The 27,891-nt window shown below is 40.2% G+C and overlaps 1 protein-coding gene across 1 annotated transcript; it reads right to left on the bottom strand.

Moving 5' to 3' along the window:
• Nucleotides 1-298: 298 nt before the first annotated feature.
• Nucleotides 299-25,923, bottom strand: usf2 (upstream transcription factor 2, c-fos interacting). The gene is made up of 11 exons (XM_034160379.1): nucleotides 25,815-25,923; nucleotides 22,347-22,674; nucleotides 20,572-20,615; nucleotides 20,284-20,396; nucleotides 17,777-17,893; nucleotides 12,489-12,648; nucleotides 12,328-12,412; nucleotides 12,106-12,164; nucleotides 9,121-9,212; nucleotides 8,834-8,962; nucleotides 299-736 (listed from the first exon to the last, which is right to left on the bottom strand). The coding sequence occupies exons 1-11, from the start codon at nucleotides 25,921-25,923 to the stop codon at nucleotides 647-649; spliced, it is 1,326 nt and encodes a 441-aa protein (XP_034016270.1). The 3' UTR covers nucleotides 299-646.
• Nucleotides 25,924-27,891: the final 1,968 nt, after the last annotated feature.

The raw sequence follows: 27,891 nt of genomic DNA, 5'->3' as shown, positions 1-27,891 counted from the left end.
ATTTACTGACGTTGGCATCAACCTTGATGGTTCATTACCGCCACCTTGTGCTACAGAAAGGCAATTACACAGTAAATTTACAATGTAAAAGAATTTATTGGCGCTTGTATGGACAGGGGCCCTTCAGGGGCCAATCAGATTCCACCTGGGAGCAGAGCCCCTCCAGATCTTCCCCTGATACCACATACCTAATCCACTGACTCGTCCTGCCCACTGATGTACTTAATTTTAGGTGAGAGCGAAAGCAGATTTTAGTCTCCTGTCTACACGTTTCCGGATATTAATAAATGACAAAACAGGACTTTTCATTCAGATTTAGTAATTTCAGACACAGCAAATAAACAAAAGCAGGCTTCTGTTCTCATAAAAAGGGGAAGTAGTTTTCTGTGGAAGAGATTTCATCATTTAAATAGTTTGGTGTGGCTGTGGCTCTTCTCCATGAAGCACAGGTGAAACGTCCAGTTCAAAGACTGAAGAGTGTCCAACTTTTAAAACAGCTGGAAGTGACCAAAGCCTTTTCAGTTTTTCAGTTTTCAGGCACCCAGGTCCACTTTCTGAGGCAAATGCATCCTGACACGATTCCATTTTAATATCGTTTCTGTGTTGTTCAGAGTTTGGTGTCGTGTTTGACATTTTAAGTCCATAGTCACTGTGGTGCTGAATCTCCGTTACTTTCTATACCGTGCTGCTGTAGCTGCGCTCGAAGGAGTGCGTTGTCATTCTTCAACTCCTCAATCTGGAAAAACACAAGACAGAATGTTAGGCACGCAGAATTAATGTTTACGCTGTCTGCTAGTGTTGCAGTACCCGAGTCCAGACTTGGTCTCGAGACCGTCTCTTCACTTACAGTAGTGTTCAGAATAATAGTAGTGTTACGTGACTAAAAAGATTAATCCAGGTTTTGAGTATATTTCTTATTGTTACATGGGAAACAAGGTAACAGTAGATTCAGTAGATTCTCACAAATCCAACAAGACCAAGCATTCATGATATGCACACTCTTAAGGCTATGAAATTTGGCTATTGGTAAAAATGTAGAAAAGGGGGTGTTCACAATAATAGTAGTGTGGCATTCAGTCAGTGAGTTCGTCAATTTTGTGGAACAAACAGGTGTGAATCAGGTGTCCCCTATTTAAGGATGAAGCCAGCACCTGTTGAACATGCTTTTCTTTGAAAGCCTGAGGAAAATGGGACGTTCAAGACATTTTTCAGAAGAACAGCGTAGTTTGATTAAAAAGTTGATAAGAGAGGGGAAAACTTATAAGCAGGTGCAAAAAATTATAGGCTGTTCATTTACAATGATCTCCAATGCTTTAAAATGGACAAAAAAAAAAACAAAAAAAAAAAACAGAGCGCGCCGTCCTTCACCTTGCCAAGACAGCTGACTATGTTGTATACGGATTATTGCACATGAGGGGAATAAATTTGTTTCTTGGAACCGCTTTCTGATTATTTAGCGCTGGGCCATTGTCAGATGCTGGTTCGGTTCTCTGACCCGCGTCAGCACATAACATCTACAACGATCTCCAATGCTTTAAAATGGACAAAAAAAAAACCAGAGACGCGTGGAATAAAATGGAAAACAACCATCAAAATGAATAGAAGAATAACCAGAATGGCAAAGGCTCACCCATTGATCAGCTCCAGGATGATCAAAGACAGTCTGGAGTTACATGTAAGGGCTGTGACAGTTAGAAGATGCCTGTGTAAAGCTAATTTATTTGCAAGAATCCCCCGCAAAGTCCCTCTGTTAAATAAAAGACGTGCAGAAGAGGTTACAATTTGCCAAAGAACACATCAACTGGCCTAAAGAGAAATGGAGGAATATTTTGTGGACTAATGAGAGTAAAATTGTTATTTTTGGGTCCAAGGGCCGCAGACAGTTTGTGAGACGACCCCCAAACTCTGAATTCAAGCCACAGTTCACAGTGAAGACAGTGAAGCATGGTGGTGCAAGCATCATGATATGGGCATGTTTCTCCTACTATGGTGTTGGGCCTATATATCGCATACCAGGTATCATGGATCAGTTTGGATATGTCAAAATACTTGAAGAGGTCATGTTGCCTTATGCTGAAGAGGACATGCCCTTGAAATGGGTGTTTCAACAAGACAATGACCCCAAGCACACTAGTAAACAAGCAAAATCTTGGTTTCAAACCAACAAAATTAATGCCTCGCAGATGTGAAGAAATCATGAAAAACTGTGGTTATACAACTAAATACTCGTTTAGTGATTCACAGGATTGCTAAAAAAAAGCAGTTTGAACATAATAGTTTTGAGTTTGTCTTGTTGGACTTGTTAGAATCTACTGAATTTACTGGTACCTTGTTTCCCATGTAACAATAAGAAATATACTCAAAACCTGGATTAATCTTTTTAGTCACATAGCACTACTATTATTCTGAACACTACTGTATGCGCAGATCCAATTTGAATATCATGTTACACGCGTGAACAGTCAAAAGTCAAACTGAAAGAAATTCTACACTATTTTGACAATGTGCCTGACTAGAATAATTACACACAATATATTAAAAATTCTAATAACAACATCTATCCATCCATTTTCTATACCTGCTTACTCCAATTAAGGGTCATGGAGGGGCTGGAGCCTTTCCCAGCAGCCATAGGGTGTGAGGCGGGGTACACCGTGGACAGGACACCAGTCTGTCGCTGGGCCACATATAGACAAACACATTCACACCCACACCTAGGGACAATTTAAAGTTCCCATTTCACCTAACCTGTATGTGTTCTGGATGTGGGAGGAAGCCGGAGCACCCAGAGGGAACCCATGCAAAAACGGGTAGAACATGCAAACTCCACATAGAAAGGCCACATGTGGGAAGTGATCCCACAACCTTCTGGCTGTGAAGCAACTGTGCTGAGAATAACATTAATAAAGTAATTCACACTGTGCTGAATGGTGCTGAATCAAATGATAGGAGATCCCATAATGCAACACTCTCTTGAATTGGTCGATCCAGTGCCAAGAATGAGCAAACAATCCGCTGTCATTAAGTTTAATCAGTCACAGAAACTTCATTTGTAGCATGAATTTCAAAAAGAAGCAGAGCGCAGAATGTAAGTTCTGCAAGTTCAGACGTGTGTTGTTATTTTTTAAGTGTTGGGCTTGACTCCATCTCATCTCTTCAAAAGACTTGGATCACTCCAAAACTCCAAAGTCTTAGTGTTGACTCACAACCGACTCTTTGAGGTCTTGATCTTGACTTGAACTTGTCTTGACTTGAACTTGTCTCATCCTTACTGTCTACATAATGAGAGTGATAGTCAAAGGCAGCAAGAAAAAAGAAGGTTTATTTATTTATTTTTTAACCTTTATTAGGCTGAATGTGTGATCTGAAAGGGTGGACTTTTCAAATTGTAAAATCTGCTGGTGAAAACTACAAAATGAAACTACAAATTATTGCCAGTGTTTTTAATGTACAACCCCTGGCAAAAATTATGGAATCACCGGCCTCGGAGGATGTTCATTCAGTTGTTTAATTTTGTAGAAAAAAAGCAGATCACAGACATGACACAAAACTAAAGTCATTTCAAATGGCAACTTTCTGGCTTTAAGAAACACTGTAAGAAATCAGGAAAAAAAAAATTGTGGCAGTCAGTAACGGTTACTTTTTTAGAACAAGCAGAGGGAAAAAAATATGGAATCACTCAGTTCTGAGGAAAAAAATATGGAATCATGAAAAACAAAAGAACGCTCCAACATATCACTAGTATTTTGTTGCACCACCTCTGGGTTTTATAACAGCTTGCAGTCTCTGAGGCATGGACTTAATGAGTGACAAACAGTACTCTTCATCAATCTGGCTCCAACTTTCTCTGATTGCTGTTGCCAGATCAGCTTTGCAGGTTGGAGCCTTGTCATGGACCATTTTCTTCAACTTCCACCAAAGACTTTCAACTGGATTAAGATCCGGACTATTTGCAGGCCATGACATTGACCCTATGTGTCTTTTTGCAAGGAATGTTTTCACAGTTTTTGCTCTATGGCAAGATGCATTTATCATCTTGAAAAATGATTTCATCATCCCCAAACATCCTTTCAATTGATGGGATAAGAAAAGTGTCCAAAATATCAACGTAAACTTGTGCATTTATTGATGATGTAATGACAGCCATCTCCCCAGTGCCTTTACCTGACATGCAGCCCCATATCATCAATGACTGTGGACATTTACATGTTCTCTTCAGGCAGTCATCTTTATAAATCTCATTGAAACGGCACCAAACAAAAGTTCCAGCATCATCACCTTGCCCAATGCAGATTCGAGATTCATCACTGAATATGACTTTCATCCAGTCATCCACAGTCCACGATTGCTTTTCCTTAGCCCATTGTAACCTTGTTTTTTTCTGTTTAGGTGTCAATGATGGCTTTCGTTTAGCTTTTCTGTATGTAAATCCCATTTCCTTTAGGCGGTTTCTTACAGTTCGCTCACAGACGTTGACTCCAGTTTCCTCCCATTCATTCCTCATTTGTTTTGTTGTGCATTTTCCATTTTTGAGACATATTGCTTTAAGTTTTCTGTCTTGACGCTTTGATGTCTTCCTTGGTCTACCAGTATGTTTGCCTTTAACAACCTTCCCATGTTGTTTGTATTTGGTCCAGAGTTTAGACACAGCTGACTGAACAACCAACATCTTTTGCAACATTGCGTGATGATTTACCCTCTTTTAAGAGTTTGATAATCCTCTCCTTTGTTTCAATTGACATCTCTCGTGTTGGAGCCATGATTCATGTCAGTCCACTTGGTGCAACAGCTCTCCAAGGTGTGATCACTCCTTTTTAGATGCAGACTAACTAGCAGATCTGATTTGATGCAGGTGTTAGTTTTGGGGATGAAAATTTACAGGGTGATTCCATAATTTATTCCTCAGAATTGAGAGAGTCCATATTTTTTTTCCCTCTGCTTGGTCTAAAAAAGTAACCGTTACTGACTGCCACAATTTTTTTTCCTGATTTCTTATAGTGTTTCTTAAAGCCAGAAAGTTGCCATTTGAAATGACTTTAGTTTTGTGTCATGTCTGTGATCTGCTTTTTTTCTACAAAATTAAAATTCTGCTGGGACAGCATTTGATCCCAGTCTAAATAGAGTACGTAAATTACACTCGACCACAGAGTGAATCAGCTCGACAGCAGTCACAGACTGAATAGTCCGCCCCCTAAACATTGGTCCGCCCTGCCTCCACTGTGTATGTATCATGCTGGAGCCCAGCCGCCCGTGTGATACAGTCTCTCCACCCAAAACAATCAAATGGATTAATTGGATATTAACCATCAGATGACAAGGTAAAACCTCTCGAATCATTCTAAAGTCAGTTTTAAGCAGAAACAAGGCTTTAAACTGACGCACTGAAATGTCCAACGTGCAGTGAACGCATCAGCTACCAGCTTGTCCAGCTGCGCCGCTCTGATCACTTCCTCCGTCTGTTATTATGGAATAATGCAGGAGGGACAGGATTGTTGTACAAAAGCTTCAGATATCCGTCGATGAGATAGTTGATGACTGGAGTGCAGTTTTAAGCAGAAACAAGGTGATTATCAGTGAACCGTGGCTGATGACGTACGCGCAGTGAAGGCAGGGTGGACGGAGGACCGTTCGGTCTGCGACACCATCTGTTCAACGCAAGTGGTTTTACTCCAATAAGAGTTGATTTTACACTGTTTTGAGTTGATTTAGCTCTGTGATAAGAGTATAATTCACTCTATTTAGACTGGGATCAAATGCTATCCCAGCAGAGTAAATTTTACTCAGCAAAATTTCCTGTGTAGGAACAGAACCAATTTGGGTCCTGGATGGCAACCACCTGGACACACAACCAGTCCATCCCTGCTTAATAAAAGTAGCCATCTATCTGCCACAACTAGGTGAAAGGTAGATCACTGGGGTTCTAAATAATCAATACTGAGGCACCGTTAGGTTGGTTCAGGTCCAGAAACACACTACATGATCAAAATGTCGTAGTTGAAAGTTAATCACAATCCAAGTAGTACGCCTCAATGGAGACCCTCAAAGTAACAGACAGAACTCCAGCGGTATGCAGGGATCCTCTGAATAGAACTAGTACTGAAGACATCTTCAGTATGTGTTGAGTACGAGTGAACTAAGGCGTACATCTGTGCACCTTAGTTCACTCATGAGCATCCAGATATCACAACCATAGTTTGAAACATGAAGCACCAGGACACGAAAGACTTGGACCTTCGTTCTCTTGCAAATGTATTGGCATCACCAAATACTTGAGCCCATAAACTCTTTGTAGGAGTTAGCCCATCTTCTGATGGCTGAGTCCAGGACGTCACTGAAAACATGGATCTTACGGCTACACTTAAACACGAAATGGGCAAAATGTAATGAAATGGAGCTAAATGGAGTGAAATGGGGACTGATAATTATGAAATGGGGGTACTTTTATTTATTTTTTGGTGTTTTTGGGGCATTTTGTAAATGAAGAAATGCGCTTCTTACTCCAAACGGGCGGGTGTGCCATCCAGTGTTCAAAAGACAAAATCAGCCACTGACCCAAAAATGTACCTGTTTACATGTATGTAAGATTTCGCTCCATTTCGTTTATCAGTCTCCATTTTGCTCCATTTCATTAAATTTTGCCTTAGCCTCAATCCAGGACAATCGCAAACCCAGACAATCCGTGCTCAGAGTCCACCAAAATGATTACCTGTAATTTCCAGACTATAAGCTGCTACTTTTTTCACATGCTTTCAACACTGCGGCTTAAACAATAATGCAACTAATTTATGGATTTTTACAGGCTCTCATACGTCGAAATATGTCAACTGATGCTGTGCACTGATGTCCTCATGTGGTGTAAATTCACAGACAAAGTAAATATAAAGTCTTACCTGTTCATTTTAGTGGATTCATCAACATGTCCTGAAGAATTATTATTAAAAATTATCCATATAAAGCCTCTTCATTTTGGAAAACAATATCTGAAAATACTTTAATTCCTTGTCGCGGCTGAAGAAAAGTCCCTCTGGCACTTTGCTCTGCAGCTGTGCCATCAGATCAGTCAGCGGAGCTTCTGTCCCCCCACCACCGGGTCTTTGTGCCACAAGTTGAAAAAGTCACAGCGCCTCATTAACGTCTCATTTACCACAGACACCAGGCGATCCTGGCTGCACACAATGAAATTCTCTCATGATCCACAAGGAAAGGAAAAAAAAAAGTTAATGTTAACTCAGTTCTCCATGTGGAGCTGAGATGCCGCTCACCACCGTGGTCAATATTTACGTGTAACACCTTCAGGAGAAAAAGCATTTCCGGTACGTATTTAACTAAAAGTTAAAAAAATATTTCTGTCTAACATAGTGTTGGGTATCGAGAACCGGTTCTTTTCGGGTATTAAGAAGTGATTCGATCCACCGACATCAACAGCCTTTTTGCTTAATGATTCCCTTATCAGTCCTTCAGAGCAGCCGTTGTTTTTGAGGGTTTTTGTCAGGAAAATGGTCATTTATCTACGTTGACTACAGACCCTACAGTGGCTTGTAATCAACCACTTCTGCAGCGCGACACCGCTTTGAAGCTTGAACTAATGAAGCAATGCTTTGATCCGCTGCCTCGTGGGTTCTTTGATTTGCTGCTCTTCAGAAGTGGCAAGTCCGCTTCTTAACCCCTCTCAAAGCCATTAAAATATGTTAATGGTGAGTCATTTTTGTGTGGCTTAAAGTCACTAACTGGGACTCTTGTCTTGTTGCAGTCAAAACCGAGAATTGTCCTCCGTTCTGTTGGCACAGCTCCAAACACTGCGCGGCTCTCTGCCGAGGCAGCGTCCACTCAGAATTAATAACTTCAAAATGAATTGCCAGCTTAAATAAAATGACACCTCTTTCAAAATGCTGTAATACAGACAATAAACTACAATCGCCTAAAGCATTTTTTTCCTCCCAAAAAGAGACGTCCTACATTCTTTTTGAATTACATCCTGACGTGCAGCACAGCTGCAAGAGCTCAGCTCAGATGTATGGAAAGACATTCATGCCAATAATATCTGAAAGGAAATGCTTTTGACAAAAACTAGATTTTGTTTATTTCTATTTATGTCCAGAGATCAAGGATCCACCATGTACAGTTTATTATGTCCACAGTTTAAGGATCCAGTGACTAGTTTCATATTTATTTACTTCCTGTAAAGCCTACTTTTAGTACATAGAAAATTCACAACAGGTATCGATAAGCGGAATTGATAATGGTATCGATAGATAAAATCTTATGAATACCCATCCCTATAACATCTTTCTGTGTAAATATCTCATGTTACAATGTGGAGACCTGCGGCTTATAGATAAGTACGGCCTATTTTTGTACATTTTTTTTCCTTTTTAAAACTGGTGGGTGCGGCTTATATTCAGGTGTGCTCTATAGTCTGGAAATTACGGTACTGTGAGAAAATGCACCACTTTGATCTTGTGATGCTTACCTGAAATATGTTTATGTTGTTCCAATCCACAGTCTAATGTCTGAATCTGGTTTGTATTTTGTTAAATTCTTACCTCCAAGCTCGGCAGCTTCAGGACAGCTTATGATTGGACGATGGCGCTGATCAATGTTTACAAACATGAACGCTACATCCACATCCACGTGAATGTTCTCCTTGCACGAATCGGTGAATTACTTTGAAACTAACTGAGACTTTGCAGCTAAAGTGTGAACTCGGCTAAACTCCGAAACTGCAGAATTCAACCGCCCACATTCCCACAAGGCTGAGATGAAATTTGTGTTATCCAAAATAAACATGAACAACCAGTTTGGGCTTCGTGAGTTCAAGTTCCGATTGACATACCTGTTGTCGAAGCAGCTTGTTGTCTATCTCCACTTGCTCCACTTCTTTGTAGCTCTCCTGCAGCCGCTGGTTACTTTGGCGCAGCTCGCGAATGTAGTCACACGCTTTGGACAGGATACCTCCTTTACTCTGAGAAACACAGCAGACTGCAGTGTGAAAGATTTCTTTAAAAAAATACTAATCCCTTCCTTGTAACAGCAGCAGTTTCCCAGCTAGATGTTAATGCATGCCATGGCACCGTCGGGGCGACGTTTTGGCGTATTACTGCGTGCGCCGATGTCACTCACCGCTCCAGTTCTGCTGTCGATGCTGCAGTCGGGGATGATTTTTGACAGTGTGACGATCCAGTTGTTAATCTTGTCTCTTCGCCGTCTCTCCACTTCAACAAAAGAAACGAGACTGTTGTTTAAACCACACGGTCACAGCATAAAACATCACACTTAATCCTGAGTCACAGTAGAAAATTTTTCAAATTTAATCTGTAATAAAGACAAGGTTAAAGAGCCGCACCCCTCGAAACTGTTTTTCTTCTGGCTATATCTATATGGATGTCTTTTTTTTTTTTTTTGGTTTACCACAAATGAGTACAAAAAGTCTTCATATGAGTCAGAATACTGCTACTCGAGGTTTGACTAAAACCAGGCCATGTGGTCTTACTTTGTATACCAAAGACTGAAAAGAGGTCAACATGCTTTAAAGTCAGGTTCACTACTTTCAGGTACAAGCTTTCATTGGAGTTTTGTGGACAGCCAATCAGAAAATAGTCATCCATTTTCTGATTTTCTGTTGTATCCACTATTTCAATTTGCCTTATTTACTAGGCTTTTTTTAAAGAGGTGTATATACAACCCCTGGCAAAAATTATGGAATCACCAGCCTCGGAGGGTGTTCATTCAGTTGTTTAATTTTGTAGAAAAAAAAAAAGCAGATCACAGACATGACACAAAACTAAAGTCATTTCAAATGGCAACTTTCTGGCTTTAAGAAACACTATAAGAAATCAGGGAAAAAAATTGTGGCAGTCAGTAACGGTTACTTTTTTAGACCAAGCAGAGGGAAAAAAATATGGAATCACTCAATTCTGAGGAAAAAATTATGGAATCATGAAAAAAGAACGCTCCAACACATCACTAGTATTTTGTTGCACCACCTCTGGCTTTTATAACAGCTTGCAGTCTCTGAGGCATGGACTTAATGAGTGACAAACAGTACTCTTCATCAATCTGGCTCCAACTTTCTCTGATTGCTGTTGCCAGATCAGCTTTGCAGGTTGGAGCCTTGTCATGGACCATTTTCTTCAACTTCCACCAAAGATTTTCAATTGAATTAAGATCCGGACTATTTGCAGGCCATGACATTGACCCTATGTGTCTTTTTGCAAGGAATGTTTTCAGTTTTTGCTCTATGGCAAGATGCATTATCATCTTGAAAAATGATTTCATCATCCCCAAACATCCTTTCAATTGATGGGATAAGAAAAGTGTCCAAAATATCAACGTAAACTTGTGCATTTATTGATAATGTAATGACAGCCATCTCCCCAGTGCCTTTACCTGACATGCAGCCCCATATCATCAATGACTGTGGAAATTTACATGTTCTCTTCAGGCAGTCATCTTTATAAATCTCACTGGAACGGCACCAAACAAAAGTTCCACCATCATCACCTTGCCCAATGCAGATTCGAAATTCATCACTGAATATGACTTTCATCCAGTCATCCACAGTCCACGATTGCTTTTCCTTAGCCCATTGTAACCTTGTTTTTTTCTGTTTAGGTGTTAATGATGGCTTTCGTTTAGCTTTTCTGTATGTAAATCCCATTTCCTTTAGGCGGTTTCTTACAGTTCGGTCACAGACATTGACTCCAGTTTCCTCCCATTCATTCCTCATTTGTTTTGTTGTGCATTTTCGATTTTTGAGACACACTGCTTTAAGTTTTCTGTCTTGACGCTTTGATGTCTTCCTTGGTCTACCAGTATGTTTGCCTTTAACAACCTTCCCATGTTGTTTGTATTTGGTCCAGAGTTTAGACACAGCTGACTGTGAACAACCAACATCTTTTGCAACACTGCATGATGATTTACCCTCTTTTAAGAGTTTGATAATCCTCTCCTTTGTTTCAATTGACATCTCTCGTGTTGGAGCCATGATTCATGTCAGTCCATTTGGTGCAACAGCTCTCCAAGGTGTGATCACTCCTTTTTAGATGCAGACTAACGAGCAGATCTGATTTGATGCAGGTGTTAGTTTTGGGGATGAAAATTTACAGGGTGATTCCATAATTTATTCCTCAGAATTGAGTGAGTCCATATTTTTTTCCCTGTGCTTGGTCTAAAAAAGTAACCGTTACTGACTGCCACAATTATTTTTCCTGATTTCTTATAGTGTTTCTTAAAGCCAGAAAGTTGCCATTTGAAATGACTTTAGTTTTGTGTCATGTCTGTGATCTGCTTTTTTTCTACAAAATTAAATACCTGAATGAACATCCTCTGAGGCCGGTGATTCCATAATTATTGCCAGGGGTTGTAGTTTTACTAACCTCCACGAATTTCCAATGGATGTTTCTATTAGAACCTTTACATACCATGCTCTTACTGTGTGGAACAGTTTGGGGTCTGATAATGAGACGTTCACCTCAGCTGGTTCTTCTAAAGCTCCTCTTAAAGCATATTTATTTTTTCTTACTTATAATTATTAGGTTATGGTTTTACATCGTTTTAGCTACATTTATTGGTATGTGTCACGTGTTTCTATGTGGTTTTGTATTTTACTTTGTTCTTAGGGCTGCTTAATTTTTTTTAGCATTTTAATACTGTGTTTTGATGAGAGCTGCAATTAACAATTATTTTCATAATCGATTATTTGTTGCAGCTCTAGCTGTGATGTGTTCTAGCACTTTGAAATCTCTTGCTTGAAAGTGCTACATAAATAAAATGATCATTATCGGCATATTTAAACTTTTAAAAATAAGGAAAAGCTGCTAAATATTCAATATTTTTTTAAACACATACATGTAAATACAAGTTCTCACTTTTTATCTTAAAAATACATTAATTTTAGGTGATGAAACTTCAGAATTTTAATAAGATGGTCTTCTTCAGTTTATAAGGACATTGGGTTGTATTTAATGAAATGGGGAATCTCGAATTACATATAAAAATATTATTTTATTTGTAGAAGACAATTCTTACATGCCTCAAAATAACAGAATAACTTCATCTTTTAAATGGTAATGGTCCCAAACACTCATGAACTTAATAACTGCAAACCTTCATTGTGTTGAGCTCTTCGCCTCTCGTCTCTTAGTGCTCGCGGACCCTCCACCTTGCTAAAAAACAATGACACAGTAAGAAAATAAAATGATCTTACATTATATCTCTAGGCTCAAAGTGACATGAAGTGAGGGTCGGAGCGACACTCTGGCAGTTGCAATTGATTTGTTCACATCTGTGATGGAATTCATACTCATGGAAATGGTTATTAATACTCACGCGGTGTAGGTGTGCGTGCGGGGGGCGATGGTCCTAGGGGATGTCTGAAGCACCTCAGGGGGGCTCATCATCACATAAAACTGGCCTGGATTTGTAATAAATAAATGTTACTTCTTTTTGCAAAATGATTTTTGGAAACAATGCTGTGACCGTTTTCTCACCTCCCGCCGGGGTTAGCGTTGGTTCGGCGGTGGCCTGCACCGACACGGCTGTTGCATCGCTCACCGTGGCGGCAGCAGGGAAATATGCAAAGCGTGTCTGTCCTCCCACATCCTCCCCAACAGGACTGCCCCCGTTGCTGAAAGGATTCTGGATAACAGTCTGGAGAAGTTGGGAGTTGGAGACAAATCTGAGCATCATGTAAATTTGGATATCAAAGTTCACCGAAATTTAAGTTGATGCAAAATATTCACATGAATTGCTCGAGCAAATACATGATCCCCTTCACTGCGTCATTATCCAGCAAAGGGAGCTCAGTGGGATAAGGAGCAGGGCTGTGAAATTAAAATTGTGAAATCCGAGGAAAATTCACAGGGCTCTGGGGCCCCCCCCAAGGAGCCGGGGCCTAGGGCCTTGTGGGGCCCCAGAAACCAAATTAAATTTTCATCTACTGATACATTTTCAACATCTCCTGGAAGAACAAATCTCAAAATTAGTGCATATTTAAATGATCCTAGATTCAACCTTTCATTTGAACCATCAATGATCATGTTGAAATAACAGAATATGACGTGGAAGTAGGACCTGGAATGATTTTCCTTTTAATTCTAAACCAAATTATGCATTAACTCAGAACAATTAAACTACATGAAATTCATGAAGACTGAAAAGACAAAGTATTTCAAAAACCACAGCTAAAGCTTGTAGATATTTTAAAAATCAGGGTAAAATATCAATAACATACCTTATAGCAAAAAAGCCACACATTCTTGTGTAAATTCCTGTAAAGCCACGTCTTTTTTCCCATGAAAAAAGTCTACATTAATAAAAACTAATTTACATTCTTGTGTAAATTCATGTAGCCTAAATTCATTCAAAGCCACAATGTATTTTTTTCAATGAAAGAAAGTCTAGATTAATGAAAGAAAAAAAAAAAGCACATAATCTTTTCTGAACTCCTGTTTGAACAGAACAGCACAATATTTATTTTCCAGAGAGAGGAAAAAAAATTCTTACCAGTTCGCTTTTCCCGTTTATCTTTCAGGTGTGTTCATGAAGCCAGCAACAATTCCACGGATTCTTGTCCTTAGCAGACTTTTTCAAACCGTCTTTCTCGTCATCTTCACTCTGTCTGATGTCGCTCCGTGACACAGACATGTTGCAAAGTTCTTCTTTTAAAAACTTGAAAGTTCTAAAAGTTTGCGATGTCCACATGCTACGTTCAGCTAGCTTCGCACAGGAGCCATACAGTGTCGCCGCAGCAACCAACCAGTCCCGCTTTACGACAACTGTCGTAACAGCCAGGCTTTGAGTGCCATTTATTTTCCTCGAAACTCCGCGGATCCGAGGAAACTGATTTGTATCTGTAACACACAGATCAGTGTCCGCGGCCTATAAAACTTGCATGATTAGTCCAGCAGTTAAGGGATAGAATCGTGCACTTTTTTACAAAAGCGCCAAACGTTGTCCAGGGACTCTTTAGGTTATATTAAGTCATGTCAAAGTGGGAGACATTTGATTTTAGCCCTGTATCCTGCTTTTTTTAAAAGGGTGTTTGCATGGTAATAATACAGTGTATATTTGCTATTCATATAACAGTACAATCATATGGTTATTATGTAGGGGGCCAGTGATCAAGATTGGACCTTGTTAAGCTGTAGAGAATGGCTACTGCAACTAGTGCAAAGCTACACTGAGCTTATATGATCATGTATCGTCCGTCGTCATACGTCGTCGTACATCCTTATACATTAGCAGGGTGGTATGTTTCAAAATGGAAAGAGGTACAAGACTCATTTCAGGCCTGTAGGGATCTTTAACAGGCCTCTACCTCTGAGACATAAAATTAGGTCACTGTGATCTTCCTAGCATGAAAGCTGTAGAGAGTAGTTCATTAAAAATATTCATGAAACATTTGTGCATATCTAGGAAGTTTGCCAACCAGGTATTTACAATGTTTTCAGTTAAAAATATGGTGATAACCGTCTTAATACCAGTAACATAAAATAATAATGATAACAACAACAATAATAATAATAATAATGATGATGGTTATGGCCATAAAAACAAAATTGATTTCTTGTAATTAATAAAAAAGCATTTCTTTCCATTCAAACACTGTTGTTATTTTAGCGTGTAAATATGTTAGAGTGCATGAGTTGCATCTTTCCTTTGCCCTATGCTCGCAAACAGCTATATTGCATAGGTATATTGATATTCACAATGAGTTAGACAATATTTAGTCACTTTCCCTAGATTAACGCTTTTTCTAAGAGTGTAAGCACACTGAAGTACATTCGAAGCATCCCTACTTAGCCTTAATACATTTTTCATAACCTTCAAGTTTATATTATAAACTTAAATAGACATTTGGATAAGAGTTTGTCATGAATTATATGCTGTAGAAGGCTGAAAATGGTTATTCTCTTAAACCCAAGTTTTTAGAGTGTAGACGTTTATGGATTCAATGTCTCCCAATCTTATATACTTCAGGACACTATAAAGTACCTCTGATAAAGTTTTGGCGCTTTTGTATAAAAGTGCATGATTCCCCTAAAATTTGTCCCTTAGCCGCCAGACTAGATGTCATAAAAAAAAAAAACCTTTAAGCAAAAAACCGATAAGCATTTTAAAAACTCAGTGACGATCACGATTAAAGAGTACAACACTAACACCCCCGCCCCCCTCCCCATGATGAAATCCGCGGAATCCCGCGGATCCGCGGAGTTTTCACAGCCCTGAAGGAGTTGGGCTACTAAAATGTAGAACTGGGTTTGACTCCCAGTCACGCTGCCTGTACAGGGAGAGTCCCAGCCTCTGATCTTCTTCACACTACCAAATTAGGGGATAATGCCCCTTGGAGCTATGTACACTATTGGAAGAAGAAAATAAGTGCCAGAACCAGTGGCCCTCAGGGTCTATGCACGACTTACTAGCTAGGACTGTATTGTGGATTAAAGCAAATTCCTTTGAAATTAGGTAAGATTTACTCCAATAATTATGTGTCCAAAATGCCAGTGTGTCCATCTTGGAGTTCATCAATGAAACTGGTTGCTAAGTTGATCAGTTGGAGCAAGAACCTGCAGACCGCTGGCTCTTCGTATCATTGCATACCTGATTTAAACTGATTTTGTCCCCACAACACAATGAATACAAGAGTATATATGTGTGAGTGATAACAGTATTACCTCATCAGACCAATATCTAAAAAACGGACAGTTTACCAACCATCGTGCTCACTTGGGCCCCATGTCCATGTAGAGTTTTTTTTTTTCTCTAGGTGCCAACATCTATTTTCCAATTGCTTTAAATGAGAATGGAGCGTGTGCTACTGCATGCAGCTGCCGTCAGAAAAAAAAGAAAAAAAAAACAACAACGCTGCAATCACAGTGGTATCATGTACTGAGATTACCCCATACCAGATTTGTATATTTGCTATCTGCACATGTGCACAAACACGGGACGTTTGTTCTATAACGAGTTTCCACTTTCTGTGTGCAAACTACAATCAGGTTTAATGTGATTAAATTCTGAATTTATCTCTTAATGATACTGCTTCTTTTGACTCATTCAGAATACTCTGTCTGGACAGGGTTTAAATCAAATGAACATTCATTCTTTTTTTTCTTTTTTTTTTTTTGCGCATGCGCAGATAGCGTATACACGGGGGGCAATCTCAGTACATGACAGTGGACTGCTTTTTTTTCCAAGGACATTCTGAGTGCTTTTAAGTTGAAAATCCCTCAATTTTTCAGAAAGGCGCCGTGATGTCACCGCAGCATCTTTTCAGGCAAATGGCAGGAGAGGATTATTTTTACTGATTTGTCACTCAAAATCAGTCACATTTAGAGAACACAAAAACTCATCTGTGACAGCAGATTGGACAGATGCTTGATTCTGACTGTGCATGACTCATTGTTTATTGTTGTCATAGAAACATGTCACAAGGACCCCCCAACTGAAAACACTGAAACTGCTGGAAGAAAGCACTTGTGGGTGCCAGGGAAAAAAAAAAAAAAACCTTTATGGCCATGGAGCTTCAGGGTCTAACACCACTTCAACTGCTGGTGGAAAAATAGAAATAAATAAAAATAAAAACTCATGGAAATAACTGACAGGTTTTGGTCGAAATAACAAAAGCTTAAGAGAAGATATGAACAACACACATCTATGTAGCTTTTATGCATTTGCCAAATTTAGATTTTTATGACTGTTTCCTTGTCTCAAGTGGAGGAGTTTAAGTATCTCGGGGTCTTGTTCACGAGCGAGGGACAGATGGAGCGTGAGATCGACAGACGGATCAGTGCAGCATCTGCAGTGATGCGGTCGCTGTATCGGACCGTCGTGGTGAAGAGAGAGCTTAGCAGGGGGGGTAAAGCTCTCGATTTACCGATCGATCTACGTTCCGACCCTCACCTATGGTCATGAGATTTGGCTCATGACTGAAAGAACGAAATCGCAAGTACAAGCGGCCGAGATGAGTTTCCTCCACAGGGTGGCTGGGCGCTCCCTTAGAGATACGGTGAGGAGCTCGGAGTCGAGCCGCTGCTCCTCCACGTCGAAAGGAACCAGCTGGGGTGGCTCGGGCATCTTTTCCGGATGCCCCCTGGACGCCTCGCTGGAGAGGTGTTCCGGGCACGTCCCATCGGGAGGAGGCCCCGGGAAAGACCCAGGACACGCTGGAGGGACTACGTCTCACAGCTGGCTTGGGAACACCTCTGGGTTCCCCCGGAGGAACTGGGGGAGGTGTGTGTGGATCGGGAGGTCTGGGCGGCTTTGCTTGAGCTGCTGCCCCGTGACCTGACTCCGGATAAAGCTGAAGAAAATGGATGGATGGATAACTGTAGTAGTAATTCATCTTTAAAAAAGAAAAAAAAGCTCCTTAAAAAGTTTGTTATACAGCCAGTTCTGCTGGTACTGTTACTGCAACCATATACACAGCAATGTTTGGAACATGTTTACTCACTCACTCATCCATCTTCAAATGTTTTTCCGGGTTGTGGTCGCGGGGCAACAGCTCCAGCAAGAGACCCAGACTTCCCTTTCCCATGCCCCATTGACCATCTCTGACTGGGGGATCCCGAGGTGTTCCCAGGACAGTGTGGAGATATAATCTCTCCACCTAGTCCTGGGTCTTCCCCGGGGTCTCCTCCCAGATAATTCTTCTTAACTGGTGGTAAAATACCTCAGTCGCATGACACCCAACATAATCCACTTTGTCGCTGTACCAATATAAATATGGAGCTCGTGTTACTCCGCCAGGCTGACCTGCTTCACAGACTTGACTTACCTGAGTCACTGCCTGAGGGGCTCCGGAAAACGCAGCAGTAGAGACGACGCTAACGGCTCCGGAATCGTCAGATGCTTCTATGTGTTCGTCTGTCAGCTGAACCACACGATAGGTCACCTGGAGTCAGGATGGGGGGATCACACTGTTAGCATTTGTAGCATGGTGTCTTTGGTCATTTGTATTTGGATTTAGGGTCCAGCTGCCAAATCACAAACCAGACCAAAACCCCCAAACCAAAGCCATCAACCTTGAGGATTACAATCACTCCCTGACCTGAGACATAAACTTCAACTTCTAACAAAGAACGCGTAGTGTGTGTCCCTGACAAAATTTGTAACTTTCCTATTCCAACACACCCACAACAGTCCAGAGTGTGCATTCGTGAAGGGAAACAAAGTTGTGACTGGTGACAAATGAATGCAATCTAAAACCACACCACTAGATGGCACTAAAGCCTACACACTGTAGCTTTAAGTATTACATTCCATTCCCTGATTAGTGCAGCAGATTAGAGAATATTTATAGGGGAATCTTTCAAATGGTGATACAAGCGCCAAATTCAACACAAATAGTCCTGAGACATTACTCTTTTGAAAAAGCAGACTAGCCACTCGATTTTTCAATAGGCAGCCAGGTAGGGGTCAATAAAGTATTACACAGGGATCAAAATTAAAAGATGCTCCAATCATATTGAAAACTATACCACATTATTCATCCAACCATAAAGGTTCCAAAAAGGTATAGTTTGGACTATCTTTGACTGAATGTTATGAAGTTATGGGGCAAAAACAGCAAAAAATGGTGACAAAGCTCAATTTCAGTTTGTACGGGAGGCCAAAGTTAAAGTTGCTCCAATTTTGATAAATAGTGATGCAAATTATTGGTTGAGCTAATAGGATTAATAAATTAAATAGATCTGACCATGTTGAATGTTTACTGTCCAAAGTAAAGGTCAAACAATGTCAACATCCATGGGATTCTATGGCATATGACATATGTTACCCTGTAACATGATAACTAAGTACGACACATGGTGCAAACTATTCCTTTTTAAAACCCTATTCACTCAACCAATAATTTGCATCACGTTGTACCAAAATTGGAGCAACTTTAACTTTGGCCCCCTGTACAAACTGAGATTGACCGTTGGTACCATTTATGCTGTTTTTACCCCATAACTTCATAACATTCAATCAAAGATAGTCCAAACTATACCATTTTGGTATCTGTATGATCCGTTGAATAATGTGGTATACTTTTCAATATGATTGGAGCATTTGTAAATCTTGACCCCTGTGTAATTCTTCATTAACCCCTACTTGGCCACCTATTGAACAATCAAGTGGATAGTCTGCTTTCTCAAAAGAGTAATGTTTAAAGAATATGTGTGCCAAATTTGGTGTTTGTATCACCATTTGAAAGATTGTTTCAGTTATCTGCTGCACTAGATAGCAGGCAATTTTATCACTACTCAATGCCCTGGTCACACAGCGATAACTAGACGAAGGATAAAAAGTCAAAAATCGAGAAAAGGTGGATGAAAGATCCTGCACTTTTCCCATCACCGAAACAAAAGGACCGAAACAAAACCGAAACTAACGAAAGAAAACCGAAGTGACCGCGACACTTTAAATTAAATCAAAATGAAACATTCATGATGACATGAACGAAAGCGGATATAAAACCGAGTGCAGCCAGCCATGTCCTCACATCACAACAACAAGTTTTGTTTGCCTTCACATTCTGAGTTCTTGCGGTGTCAGTACCTTGTTGTACACTTGATCTGTGAGAGTACTTGTCCTGATGAGTACCTTTCATGGGTCCATAGCATCAGTCACGGGGAACTGTCCGTGTCAGACGAAGGCTACTCCCGAAGAGGCGCACATGCAGGCTAGCCACAAACGGTTGAACATGCGTAAATAGTTAAAGTAGGTTAGATAGTGTGTGAGTGTGAAGCGCCTTGAGGCAACTTTGTTGTGATTTGGTGATATAAATGAAATAAATTGAAATTGTAGTTGATAAAACGTTCTTAACGCTATTGTTTCTGTATGAAAACGTTACTATTTGGTCTCAAAAATGAACATTTCATTAGCGACACAATGATGTTTCGTTCAGCTCGTCGAAGCTTCAATTACTGATTCGCTCAAATATTGTTGTGTTTGTCAACCTTCATTAAATACGTCAGACTTGGGAAGTTGAACGAAAGCCAAATGAAGTGCTAACGTTACGAAAACTAAGCAAACGATAAGAAACCGTCAAGTATGAAAGCAAAACTGAATACAGACAAATTGAGGTTGTTGGTGGCATTCATTCAAATTTCAGTTTAAAAATTCTGACAAAACGCCAGCTGCAGGAGCGGAGCTGAACAAAGGTTAAACGATGCCAACGAACATCAAAGAAAGTCCAGATTTCTTGTTTTGTTTGGGCTACACTGTCCTTCTTTAGTGCCGTGTGACCAGGGCTTAAGGTGGAAAGTAACACGCAGAAAGCGAGTCTTCCGTCCTCACCTGTCCCCCGCTGTTCTCTGTTCGGAACTGGTACTGCACATTGTGGTCACTGAATGCCGCATGCGAGACGCCGCTGATTGCCACTGCCGTCTGCTCCTCCCCATCCACTTCTCCTGCAACACAGCCATCAACGCCATTCAAATCCCTGATGCAAAATGCGTGCAGAGCGCTCGCGGCAGCATCCATGAATGCCTGCAGACTGTTTGCACCACATTAAGTCAACACTGGAGATTTTATTTGTTGAAACTGTTGGTTTCTCATGTTGATGAGAAGAAAGGAGGCTCGTACCTTCCTGTAACTGCACCACCTCTTCTGTTTCCTGTTTCTCGTGACTGAAATAAGAATAAAATGAGTCAATAATGACGCAAAATGGTCATTTCTCAGAAACATCACTCATCATTAATGCACTTCAACATCATTTTAAAATGATTTAACTTACTTTAAATGCTGAAATGAGCAACACGTTGATGGACAATTGTTTTTGTGTTTGTTTTTGAGAAGATCATCTAAATCATCTCCAAATATGATAATTTGCAAACTTTTTAAATTCATAAATTTTAAAACAAAACAGAAACAAAAATAAATCTTTAATCTCCATCAAACCTGATTTTAATGATATATTATCTTAAACAACTCTAAACAAAACAAAAACATTTATAGTAATGTAATCTGGTGAAATTAGAGGTAATCTGTATTTAAAATGCTTTTCCAAAGGATAGACAGGTCTAAAGTGCCTTTAACACAATTTACATCGGCGGCAGAAACAAATTTCACCTGGGGCGCTGAATTAAGTTGAGCATCCGTCGTCATTTCTCGCCATTAAATGTGTAAATTCTCTCTGTTAAACAGTGCATCCTAAAACATCTTTTTGTCATTTCGAAATTTCTGATTTCTGTCATTTCTAAGTTTGTGATTTTAATGATATATTATCTTAAACAACTCTAAATGAAACGTAAAATGTTTATACTGATGTAATCTGGTAAAATTAGAGGTAATATGGATTTATAATGCTTTTCCCTAAGGATAGATGGATTTAAAGTGTCTTTAACACAATTTACATCGGCGGCAGAAACAAATTTCACCTGGAGGAGGGAGCTGAATTAAACTGAGGAACCATTTGTCATTTCTCACCATTAAATGTACAAATTCTCTCTGTTAAATGGTGTATCCTGAAACTTCTTTTTATAATTTATAAGTTGTCCATAATACCAACTGCATCAGCATCTACTTATTGCTGATTATTTGTAACAAGGATACAAACTGATTTTGTTTCTGATCTACTTGATTTGTATGCTTTTTATATTAAAATGTATACTGTCACATCATTTGAGCAGCCAATGTTATGTATTCCAATTATTTTCCATTTCCATTGCTCTGTAATACTTATTAAAGTTACAAGTCAAGACTATTCAACAGCTACAAATAAAATGTGGTATTCAACTGATTACTTTCTTAACAAACATTTAATTTTTTTCTCTCATTAAAATTCAAAAATCTGCTATAAAAAGGAGAATGGGGGAGGGGGGTCCCCCAGCCCCCCCCCGCCCTCCGCACCTGTACGAGGACGTTTTTATAAACCAGACATTATCTCATTTTAGCAGCTCAAACTGGGTGCAAATTTGAGTTGTTAAAAATCAGCTGAACCCTTTTGGATTTTGTAATTTTGGTTTGAGAGTCCACTTGAAAATACGCTTTGGTTCTTATTACTGTTGCAACTTTCATTTAAAATAATTACTATTATTTCAAAATGCGATGATTTCATTTGTTAAAAAAAAAAAAAATAGGAAAAAAGTTCCAAACAAACTTATATGCTTCCAGCACCGCAAAGCGCTTTAACTCTGCAGGAGGTGTGAGAAAATAACCATAAACACAAGACAAGAAATGAATTTTATTACTTTGTGCTTTTGGATGCAAAAGCAGCTGCACGATGAGTGAAAGTCAGGAAACCAAAACGTGAGGGGGGGGGGGGGGGGGAATAAAAAAAAAAAAACATTTTAAAATATTCGGATCAGGGAGCTTTTAAAGTGTGCAGGCCGTGATGGCCGAGCAGGAAGCGGCCTCACCTCGCCGAGCTGTCCGCACTCTGATCCAGCATGTCCACGAAGGTTTGCGAGTGGATGAGAAAAAAAAAAAAAAAAAAAAAAAAAAAAAAAACGCCAATATTCAACGACGCTGATTTACGGAGATGGAAGCGCTGATCACGGGGACAAACACACGGGTCATGTGAGAAAGACAGTCCAGGACACGTGAGACAGCGAGCGGCCGAGGAGCTAAAATGGAGTCCGCTGCGGCGCTCGACGGATCCGTGTGCGCCCGCGCCGAGAACCGGGAGGCAGCGCGCCGCTTTTACGCACGGACGCGGAGGCGCGGAGGTCGTGACGGTTAAAGTGGCTCAGATTTAAAAGCGGCTCGATGGAAAACTTATTTATTATCGTGTTGTAGTTTTTTTTTTGTTTTTTTTTAGTGTCTATTTCCTTTTTCTTCGCCCCGCTGCTGCGTAAAGCTGCCGCGCGTCTGTAAGACGCGGAGTGGATTTATTACGGGTGCGCGTTATTTTTGTGGAAATAATGTCTCATATTTTAGTTTGTTTGAAACAAATTTCGGGTGCTAATTTCCCGGTGCTAATATTCACGTGACTGTCGAGCCGTAAAGAGTTCAGAGGTTCGACTGTAGCTGTGGCGTCTTTTGTCAACTTGTAATAAAAACGCGCTTAATGTCGAATTCTGGATAAAAAGCTCATATTTAAACTATCTACAGAAGGCATGTGAATACACACGTGATTAGAACTACACATACAGCGATGACACTTTTTTTTCCTGCTTCTTTTGCCCAGGTGACCAAAAAGATCCAATACGGGTTTTCCCCCAAACCACATGACAAAAAAAAAAAAAAAAAGAATCCAGGTCGTGCCAGACCGGCGTGCACGCGGATCTTGTAGTTGTCGTTTCTATCACATCAACCTGTCTGGAACATTTGTGCTCAGAATTGCGTGAAGAAACGCAGTATTTGTATTTGTTACGCGCAGACTGCAGCATATTTTTTCCTTTCTGCGTCACTGTCGCTGGGAGGCGCTGTTGAGTCTGTCTTCAACACAGCTCTGACTGAAAAACCTCCCAAGTGTAATAATAATGTCATTACAAAGCTTAAGGGAAATTTCACAAAATTAAAAACCCAGAATACATAATTTTTTTTTGCTCAGTTGGTGTCTTAAACCTTTTATATCAAGGTTTGTTGTAGTTATAATGTAGAGATTACATAGATATAGAGAGATTTATTGATTGAGTGATTGACTAATTGAAACCCAGTCAAATTGGAAAATCACTAAGGGCCCTTGCAGGGCTGTTTCAAGGAATATGGGGGCCCCAAGCAAAATGGACTTGGAGGCCCCCCTATGCCTCAACACCCTGCCCCATCTGCCCAAAGCCTACACAAACCACAGCATAGACTCGCCATTTAAGATCACACTTTATAACAATAAAATATTTCTTTAGCAGTGTGTTTGAACATTTGCAAAAAAAACACCACTATCCCATAATAACCATCACATGAAGAGAGTGCAAATTGTGTACTACAAAATCCAAAATACTTAAAAAATGTGCACAGTAACTAAATCAAACATACTTTAAAAATGTTGTTATTAACAAACATAATATTTAAATGTGAACAGGTATAAGTTGTTAACTTAAGGGGGAGGAGCTATCATAGGGCTCACAATATGCTAAACTGTTATGAATGTTGTGAAAGTGTAGGAACACGGACCCACAACAGGGGGCATAAAGGACTGGGCAATGGATAAGCCAAACCGTAACAATTTAATGTTGTAAATTGTGCACAACGGAATACAGACAACAACAAGTTTGGAACTACAGTCAATTACACGTTGGGTGACGTGTGGGCAGGCTTGAGGATAGGAGACGCCCGTCCAGAACCGAGCCGGATCCCACACGGCCCTCACCGCCAACGGATCTGAAGAACACCGGAGCTGCCAAGTCCTGAGTACCCAGGTGGCCACCGTCTCCAGCTGTCAGACCTGGCACTGCTGGCAGAGAACAGAAACAGCACAGGTGAGTGTGAGTACGCACACTCAGTAATCCCACAGTCTGTGTTCTTTTGGGAGGGAGCACCTCCACCTCCAGTCACACACTCGTGCAGCTCCTGTCTAACCACTTATCTGGTTGGGGTGTGAAGTGAAGCTGTCGCTGATCACACCAAACGCCAATCCCTCAGATAAGGCAACACCACAGGAAAACGGCTGCAAAGAAGTTCAGACTCTAAGTCAGAGTTAAGTGTAGCAGAGAAATTACCTCCAAGGTATCTGATTTCTCGGCGGGGAGGTGGAGTTGCAGTCCGGCCTTTAAGGTGGTGGTGATGTGGATGAGTGACAGCTGGTGCTGATGACGAGTGACAGCTGTCACTCCCGGTTGCTATGACGCCCTCTCGTGCTTGAAGCCCGCACTTCAAGCAGGGCGCCATCTGGTGGTGGTGGGCCAGCAGTACCTCCTCTTCAGCGGCCCACACAACAATGAAAGTGTAACACAAAGGTCAATTTTTCAAGTTACGTTTTTATTGCAAACTAGTTTGAAATTGTAGTACACATATATTTCTTTCATAAACCACAAAGCTAAAGATAACTCATTAACTTTAACTTTTGACGATGTATATCAGAGAATACATATTTCAAAGTAGAATGCCCATCTAAGTGTAAATGTTAGCTATAGTTTATGCGACTTTTAACCATCTATATCTCCCACTTGGTTTTGACAGACGGCGTAACATCCGCAAGGGTCACTTTTAATTAAATTTTTTTGTACTTAAAATTGACTCAAGGGCCTTTTATTTACTTTTAATTTTTCATTTCATGGGTTTTCTATTGACTAACGCACAATGCAATTGCCTTGAGGTTGGTTTGAAAAAATATGACCTGGTTGAAAAAGTGAGGTCCAATCGTGTTATAATATGTGATGAAAAAAAAGTGGATTTTCCAAACTTCTTTTCAATTTATCTTTATTTTATGAGCAACGAAATACACTCAAATTATGCATACTATATATACATTAGTTACATTAGTGTTACCAATAAACATTTCTATTTAACAATCCATATTTAATAAACACATTCATGAAGTACCTCAGGTGTAATATAAAGGTTTAGCATATTGTGAGCCATAGATATTAAGTTTGTATGTCTACATGAGTCCTTGGGTGTTATGCTCACAAGAGCCCAGCAGAGGGCGATATGAGACCAAGGAAGTTGAGTGTGGTTCAGCAGATAACTTTTTGGGAAATGCAGTTCGTGAGTGGATATTAATCATTTATGAAGATGCAACTAATATAACACAGTCAGACAGGTAGCTAACATAAACATTATATTTTGTTGACACGTAGGCCTAATTTATCCAGTGTAAATGATCACTTACCACAGTCCTGTTTTTTTTTGTTGTTGTTACTCTTCCTTTCTCTTCTTTCTTTTCTGGCTTCATGGCTTCCAGCCTTGTATTTTGCCGGTGTCCCGAGTCCCATATGAACTAGTACCTGTTGAGATGAGCTCACCAGTCAAGTTGAGCGATGTCACGTGGCTGGATACTGTGGGAGGGGTCCCCTTGAGAGGGAATCTGATAACAGTCGCTGCACTTTCCTGCATTGCTTGTCACAGAATTTAAAGTGGCACTCACACAGTTTGTCGTTGCATAAAATTCATAACCAGTTGTTTGGTGGCTCCAGGCCAGGTCGGGGCCTAATGCAATTGATTGGTTTGCTTGCCTTGTTGTAACGGGCTTGGGCCCTTAGACAAAGTCCTTAATCCCTCAGTTGCTCCCGCTGTGCAGTTGAGCACCTTGCATGGCAGCACGCTGACATCAGTGTGTGAGTGTGTGTGAATGCAGGGCATCATTGTAAAGCACTTTGAGCTTCTGATTCAGGTGGAAAAGCACTCTGTAAATGCAGTCCATTCACTATTTAGTATTTTAGATCGATAGAAAGGTAGGTCCATAAATATTTGGACAGGCGCCGTGTGTAATTTTGCTTTGGTACGCCGACACAACTGGGTTGAAATTTCACATAAAGATGTGTTTTGTAGTGCAAACATTCAGCATTAATTCATGGGTTTTAACAAAAATATCACATCAGCCAAACATTAATCACATCACCTGTCCAACTTTTTTTAAATAATTTTGTTTGTTAATTAAATTTGTTTTGTAAGTTATCAAATGATCAAGTTCTTCTTCTTTCAGCTCCTCCTGTTAGGGGTCACCACAGCATATCAATCATTTCCATCTCACACTGTCCTCTGTATCTTCCTCTGTCACACCAACCACCTGCATGTCCTCTCTCAACACATCTATAAACCTCCCTTCTTCTCCTCCTGCCTGGTGGCTCCATCCTCAGCATCCTTCTCCCTATATACCCCGAGTCCCTCCTCTGCACATGTCCAAACCATCTCAGTATCACCTCTCTGACTTTGTCTCAGAACCATCCCACCTGTGCTGTTCCTCTGATATATTCACTCCTAATCTTATCCATCTGTTGCGAGAGGCCCGGGAACTGAAACAGACTCAAATGCAATGAGGCAGAAAATGATAAAGAACAGTTTATTGTAATGGCACTGATGATATGATGTGGTAAAGACCAGGACATGAAGGCGGAGGAGGACGGGTTACAGGTGCGGGAAGTCAGGTGAGCCAGTGGAGCTGGTGGTGGTGGACTGCACAAAAGACAAAAACACAAAAATTTGTTTGATTAGTTCTTAGATTGATTCCCTGTCAGACAGGAAAGTCAGGAAGCGTGCCCTTAAGCAAGGTCCTTAATACAAAAGTTGGCCCTGGTATTCAGTTGAGCATGTGACATTGATGTGTGAGTGTTTGTGTCAATAATAATCACTGTAAATAAGTTTGAGCAGCAGATGAAAAAGTGCTGCAGAAATGCAGCACATTAAAAAAAGCTATTATTTAACCCTTAAGCGCATGGCGGCAGCCATTTAGGGTAGAGATGAATGTTGATGTCAGGTGGCTACTCGCTGGAACAAAATATACTAACATGGCAGAAAATGCTTTGAAACAGTTTATTTCTGTATTAATCTATGTTTCTCATACGTATATAGTGCATCCGGAAAGTATTCACAGTGCTTCACTTTTTCCACATTTTGTTATGTTATAGCCTTATTCCAAAATGGGTGAAATTCTTTTTTTCTTCCAAAGTCTACACACAATACCCCATAATGACAATGTGAAGAGTTGTTTTGAGACTTTTGCAAATTTATTAAAAATAAACTAAGAAATCACACTCAACAAAAATATAAACGCAACACTTTTGGTTTTGCTCCCAATTTGTATGAGATGAACTCAAAGATCTAAAACTTTTTCCACATACACAATATCATCATTTCCCTCAAATATTGTTCACAAACCAGTCTAAATCTGTGATAGTGAGCACTTCTCCTTTGCTGAGATAATCCATCCCACCTCACAGGTGTGCCATATCAAGATGCTGATTAGACACGATTAGTGCACAGGTGTGCCTTAGACTGCCCACAATAAAAGGCCACTCTGAAAGGTGCAGATTTATCACACAGCACAATGCCACAGATGTCACAAGATTTGAGGGAGCATGCAAT

Source organism: Thalassophryne amazonica, chromosome 20 (genome assembly GCF_902500255.1).
Source record: "Thalassophryne amazonica chromosome 20, fThaAma1.1, whole genome shotgun sequence".
Classification (NCBI taxonomy): domain Eukaryota; kingdom Metazoa; phylum Chordata; class Actinopteri; order Batrachoidiformes; family Batrachoididae; genus Thalassophryne; species Thalassophryne amazonica.
The sequence above is the reverse complement of the archived record's forward strand: the minus strand, read 5'-3'. Positions and strand labels throughout refer to the sequence as shown.

Coding starts and splice junctions, on each gene's coding strand:
- usf2 (XM_034160379.1), bottom strand. CDS start 25,923: ATGCAGGAAAGTGCAGCGACTGTTATCAGATTCCCTCTCAAGGGGACC. Junction 8,963..9,120: donor TCGACAGCAGAACTGGAGCG/GTGAGTGACATC, acceptor TGTGTTTCTCAG/AGTAAAGGAGGTATCCTGTC. Junction 737..8,833: donor ACAAGCTGCTTCGACAACAG/GTATGTCAATCG, acceptor GTGTTTTTCCAG/ATTGAGGAGTTGAAGAATGA.